Source organism: Juglans microcarpa x Juglans regia, chromosome 5D (genome assembly GCF_004785595.1).
Source record: "Juglans microcarpa x Juglans regia isolate MS1-56 chromosome 5D, Jm3101_v1.0, whole genome shotgun sequence".
Classification (NCBI taxonomy): Eukaryota; Viridiplantae; Streptophyta; class Magnoliopsida; order Fagales; family Juglandaceae; genus Juglans; species Juglans microcarpa x Juglans regia.
Window position 1 is genome coordinate 7,514,596 of NC_054602.1, and position 6,436 is coordinate 7,521,031.

The window sequence follows — 6,436 nt, forward strand, 5'->3', positions numbered from 1 at the left end:
AAAATTAAGGTTTTTGGAGGGACCCGGAATCTCCTTTTTTTTTTTTTTTTTCACTTTCAAAGAAAAGCATAAGAACTTTATATCAATGACTTGTATTTAACTATAATATTATATCATATAGCTGCATGCCCACTTCATAAAGTTCTCCAAAATTGTGTTAAAGTGGTTTTTGTTTCATCTCATGTTTACAAGATTACGTTTTCACGAGGATATCACACGTATTAAGATAAAAAGATTCACGATATCCATTATATATATATATATATATAATTAGTCATGTTGTAGTAGTGGTAGTGCAAAGTTTGTGGCACAAGTTCTCTTTTGGCCTTTTCTTTTTGTAGGTTCTTTTTTCGACCATCCAAGCAACAAAGGTTAAAATCACAAGGGAAGGACAAGATGAAGGTGCAACTTCTAGGTTGTCAAAAACCCACATTAGCACGTTTGACAACTTTTTGAATCATCATAGAATCTTCCGAGTGGTTGGAAAAAGCAAACCTTTGAAGATAAGAAAGTATTAAATTTAATTTTATATTTCTGAAGAAAAGAAAAAGATCGATCGGCCGGTTGTAGTGGCTATTGATGTCAAAAAACACTACTTTCAAATGGGAGATGGGCAATTTTTTTTTTTTTTTTTTTTTTTTTCTGTTTTATTTTGGTCGCGCGGAGGAGCTCGATTGATCGTGGACATGTGGCGATATCTAAACACTTGGAAAATTCATATGGGTTTATGACATGCATGATGTTCCATGTTAGCTAACGCAACCAAAATGGATTTTCATAGGTAGGTTTGGACTTTAATTGCAGTACTTGTCATGTTAGGGGACAAATTTGCTGAAGTTTGTGAATACGTTACTTTCCATGTTTCGACTCATGATCCCATCCATATATGCCTTCTTATTCATGTATATATAATAATATTCAAACATTGCGCGCTTATGCAATTTGACATTTTTTTATTTTATCATGCACGTATTTATAATAATCTATCCATTATTATTATATATAAGTTTCATAGGATATCTAGAACGGCACGCATTTTGCACAACTACTCACGATCCACTTCTGCTGAAACCTTGAGGTTTTATTGGAAAATGAAATTTTATATGTAATTAAAGATATAAATTGATCATGAATATTATAAATGATCTATATATCTAATAAAAATATAATTAAAATAATTAAAATTATATATATATTTTTTATATCAGCAAGACAAATAATAATTTCACGTTGATAATTACAACAAAGGTGGTAACCTAGCTATATGATTTGGGCTGTTGATCGTTTAATTTGTTAGCTTTTTGTTTTCTTTTGAGGTGGTTAAAGTAGAGCTAGCTAGCTTTGAAGGGTGTGGAGAAACTGTGGGATGATGAAAGCAAGCAATAAAAGCAATAATAGAAGAGATAGGAGAGAGAGAGAGAGAGAGAGAAGTTGATGGGACCGAGGTTGGGGCAGTGGACGTTGGAATCCATACATGTACATTTATTTTCTCGCTTTTTTGGTGGCAATTCCTTTTCTTTATTTAATTTATGTAAGCTAGCTCTGATCTCTTTCTTTTCAGTACATATCGTGGTGTGCGTGCTTGTGGGGGGAATACTTGATATTGATGTTAGATAGTCTCGGACACGGCGTGATCGATGGACTGTTCCATCAGTACTGCCCACTCCCCTTTAATTGGTCAATATCCTATCACTTAATATGGTTGCAAGATTTGGCTCTTTTAACTCTCTATTTGGTGAGGGGTGGGGAACCCATTTTTGTTGCTCAAAATCTTGGCCATCAATTTTTCTAAATTTCTTAGTACTCGAGGTATGATAAGATAAAATAAAATATTTTATTAAAAATTAAATAAAATATTACTGTAATAAAATTTTATTTTTTTTATTTAAAAAATAAAATTTTTTATTATATTTTATGTAAAAATTTAAAAAAATTATAATAATTATATGAGATGATATAATTTAATTTTATATAACTAAACTTATCCTTAATCAATTTTTTTTTTCTTTTTTACTTTTAACATATTATATAATCCTTTGCCCTTGTCCTTGGCCTTATAATTGTACCCAAATCCAAAGCTTCAAGGTCCCCACCACACTGAAAAATTCATCTAACCTACAACTTCTCTATCATGTTAGCAATAGGGACTAGAGAGAGGTACCTTAATTCACAAGGTAGGTAGATGAGAGAGAGATAAATTTTCAAACACGTGTTACAGTGGGCTTGAAAATAATTAATGAAACGGACACAAAGATTATTTGAATGTTTAGGGAAGAATTGAATCATAATCTCCTATAGCTACCACTCACATGCGATGTACACTCTCCAAAAAAACAAAAAAGGAAAAGATGATTCCCTTCAATCTTCATTACCCGCCTAGTTGCCCGTACACACAGTCACCGGTTAAAATGAAGCAGAAAAGGGTCCCACCTTGATATCCCTCCCACGTCCACAAAAGTGGTCCCATCTCATTACATCAACAGTTTTTTTTTTTTAATTTTATATATTTTAAATCGATTTAAAACTTAAAAGGAAGCGCAAATCAGGTGATAATTAATTTAGTTTTTGTATATCGGCTCAATCTTTCTGTGCTCTGCACCGTAGCACCTTCCTACGTGGCGGAGCTTTGTTGAGACACAGCTTGGGTCATTACGTGGCAGATATGCCGCATGTCCTTGACCGGACGTTGTCACAGCACGTTACATGTTATCTGCAGACAAGGACAGTAACGTGAACTTCCCAAAAAGTCCCTAAATGTCTGGTACAATTTCGGAAACACATTAGTACGTACTCCAAAATTAGTATATAAAAATATAATAATCACTATATATATCAACTATATATATAATGGAATTTCGGTCTCCGAAAGTCTTTGACTCTCCCTATCTAAAAACACAAACCAAAGCCTAAAAAACTCATTATTTCCATCCAGCCTTCCTACTCGCCACCTCTATTGCATGCTCTGCCTCATCCTCTCCTCATTGTCTCTCTGTCTCTCTCTGCACAACCATAAAAACGAAGCGAGCGGAAGTGGCTGCACGATTCACAGAAAAGGGCAAAGGAATACCAACTTTCATGGCAGTTGAAGCTCGTCATACGTACCTATTCCCTTCTCAGTTAATCACAAATAGGTAGGTACCATCGGCCTCCTTAGCCCTTCTTCACTTGGGGTCTTTTTTCTTATCTCATGGCGGCTTTTCCTCGTTTTCTATGGCTTGCTCTACCTTTCTGATTTGTTGGTTAAATTTTTTTCAGGGAGTTTGTCAAATCTAATCCGGGAAAAACCGATATATATGGTGCCCAGATGTTCTCTGGACTGCCTTTGGCTGGAACAATGCCTGAAATGCAACCGGGTTTTAACCAATCATCCGCAGATTGCAATCTGGTTTCTTCTCAAACTTTCATGAATAAGGCTGATAGTGGGCTCTCCTACACCATCCCTGATCGGAGAAAGCGTCCTACGGATTCGTTCAACGAGCTTAATGCTTTGACAGTCCCTCAAAAGAGATCCAAAGCATCCGGGTTGTCGTCTTTTCTCGACCAGGACATCATCTTCCAGGCCCAGCAACAACAACAACAGGCAGAGATCGATCGGTTTTTTGCCCAATATGTAATTTTCTATTCTTTGCTCTGTCTTCCAAATTTTTTTTTTTAAGTTTTCCCAAGAAACTGGTGAAAAGGAAAAGGGAAAGAATCGTTTTATGGTTTTAACATTTTCTTCTCGTTTTGGTCACAAAGAAGGTGAAAATTCAGATAAAGTATGTGTTCTAAAAAGGGTGACTTGTTTTCTTAACAAATGATATCGCTCTTTGGTTTTATATCTGTGTTTTCTATTGATTATTATAAGCAAAGCTCTCGTTCTATGAAATTAGTCCCCTAATATTTAATGAACTAATTGTATTCTTTACTGATCTCTCAACAGGCAGAAAAAGTAAGTTCGAAACTTGAGGAGCAAAAAAGAATGCTGGTGTCAGCATGCCAGGAAAACTTCACGAAGAAATTGAAAGAAAAAGACGAAGAGATTCAGAGAATAGGAAAGCTGAATTGGGTCCTTCAAGAAAGAGTGAAAAGCCTGTGGTTAGAAAACCAGATTTGGAGGGACTTGGCACAAACAAACGAGGCCACGGCCAACAATCTTCGCAGCGATCTAGAGCAAGTGCTGGCCAACGTAAGCAAGGACAGCGACGCAGAGTCCAGCTGCGGGAGCAACGACATGGGCCGGTGCGTGGTGGGGGAGGAAGTCGATCAGGAGCAGGCGGAGATTGCGACGACGGCGGTGAGAGACAAGGCGTTGGTTGGTGGCGGTGGTGGTGGTGGGCACAGCCACAGAATAATGTGTAGGCAGTGTAGGGCGAAGGAGTCAAGGGTGTTGTTGCTGCCATGCAGGCATCTATGCCTCTGTACGACGTGTGGGTCCAGTCTTCGCAATTGCCCAGTATGTCATTCTGCCATCAATGCTAGCGTGCATGTCAATTTCTCCTAGCTAGCTTGGGGACAAAAAAGAAAACTATGAAAAAAACAAAGTGCAAATACCTGTTTAGATGAAGGGGGGAAAAAAAAAAAAAGGGACAAATTACAGAAACATTTTTGTATTTTTGTTTCCGACTTTGGTAGATAATTTTGATATATTTTTTGTGAGTCTTTTTTAGAGCTAATATTTGCCACCAAAGTCTTGATAATTACTATGCTTGATAATTTATTTTCTAGCCAAAACCCAGAAGTCAAATTCGATGCATTAATATTATAGATACATAGTAGCCATCCCCTTTTTATGTCTCGCAAATGTCGCATATACGTGCAATTAATTGTAATATAGAGGGGCATTAATTGTCTGTATGTGAGGCGAGAGGCCAGGAGGCAGAAGACAAGTCTTTTCTAGGGCGTGGTGGTGGTGGTAAGTGTGTTGATTCCCACCTTTGAATTGAAAAGTTCGATGGGTGGTGAAGGTGAAAGAAAACAACCACGAGGAATACGGGGCATCAGTTTCATAAATGCCTCCCACTCCTTTCCTTGTTTGGTCTGGCCTAGCCAGCCAGCCCCACTGTCCACTGCCTTTCGAAACAGATGGTTCAGACATTACCTGGCCATCCTCCATGCTTTTACAAACCGACAAAACTATGTTAAAACATTCATAATGGGTAAGTTTTTGTTTCGTGGAAACTGCTAAAATGCCATGTCGTCATGATCTTCATCACTCCCGTACTTTAAATATTGTCCCTTTTTTAACCTTTGTTTTTTTTTTCAATTGTTCTCTTTAAGAAAATCTTATTAAGAAATCTGGTCATGAGTCCAACTATTTCTTTTCGAAAAATGGGTATATGTGACGATTTATTTATTAGGAGAATAGATTCTACATATTAATTTTATTGTAGTGTATCATTAATGACAACCCACGAGCTGGCCAATGAATTAAATAGCACCTTTATGATAAATTTCCATTCTAAAAAAGAGAACTTTTTGATAGTCAAGCTATATATGATAATTTCTCTACAAATGGTTTTCCCACTGAAAAAGATCATCATCGTGATCTGCCAAATGCATTATATTCTTACTTACTCAACCACCCTATATTTGGATCCATCATTATTCCAATATACTCGAGCACTATCCCCCAATAACATATGTCCGTTACCTACCTTAGCTAGTTAAGAATTAGATTTTAAAAAACAATGAACTTGCAATATAAAATATATATTACTGCGTCAAGTCTTCCTAGTAAACAAACATTTCAATGACTTTGTAAAAAGTTAAATTCTTTAGTGGCATAATTGGTGACCCACCCGCGGGGCGATCGATGTGATGGCAAATATCTAATTATAATGCCCTATATATATATATATATATATATATAATATATGCAGGAATCTGATCTCCCTTACCTTTATTTTTTCGTTTCTTTAGAAAAAGGAAACCCATTTTAAGTTAAAGGATAATTGATCATTACTTTCGATCCTAATGGTCACATCTGTCATTCAAAATAAGAAAAAAAAGAAAGTTAATGTATAAATTTAAAATATGATGATGATCATCATCACATTTGTCAACAAGAGTTAAAGTATGATTATTGGGGTTGTACTTGTCAATTGAGATTAAATGATTGGCACGTTTCTATCTTTCATCATGATTCTCCACCCATGCCATCTTCCTCATCTCTCGTTTTTCTCCATTCTTTTTTCACGGCAAGTTCTTCATATAAATCTTCTCTTTTACTTTAGATCTCCTTTCATTTTATGGAGATTTTTTAACCTTGTTATATATAATTTTTAGAAAGAATATACTAGATAAAATCTTTAATAAAATAAAAAACTCCCGCGTGTTACGCACAAGATATATACAAACATTGGTGTCAGTTTCCTTACACGTTGTAAGATCTGACACTTTTTCCTCGCTCTCAGCCGCGGCATCTGACCTGATATTGATGAGGTGCACGCCATTT

At 36.1% G+C, this 6,436-nt stretch overlaps 1 protein-coding gene across 1 annotated transcript; it reads left to right on the top strand.

The window, feature by feature from the left end:
* The first annotated feature begins 2,855 nt into the window (after positions 1 to 2,855).
* LOC121264348 (BOI-related E3 ubiquitin-protein ligase 1) lies at positions 2,856 to 4,669 on the top strand. Its single transcript, XM_041167480.1, has 3 exons — positions 2,856 to 3,131; positions 3,256 to 3,610; positions 3,923 to 4,669. Exons 1-3 carry the CDS (start codon positions 3,076 to 3,078, stop codon positions 4,481 to 4,483), a joined length of 972 nt encoding a protein of 323 aa, XP_041023414.1. The 5' UTR covers positions 2,856 to 3,075; the 3' UTR covers positions 4,484 to 4,669.
* Positions 4,670 to 6,436: the final 1,767 nt, after the last annotated feature.

Coding starts and splice junctions, on each gene's coding strand:
- LOC121264348 (XM_041167480.1), top strand. CDS start 3,076: ATGGCAGTTGAAGCTCGTCATACGTACCTATTCCCTTCTCAGTTAATC. Junction 3,132..3,255: donor TCTCAGTTAATCACAAATAG/GTAGGTACCATC, acceptor AATTTTTTTCAG/GGAGTTTGTCAAATCTAATC. Junction 3,611..3,922: donor ATCGGTTTTTTGCCCAATAT/GTAATTTTCTAT, acceptor ATCTCTCAACAG/GCAGAAAAAGTAAGTTCGAA.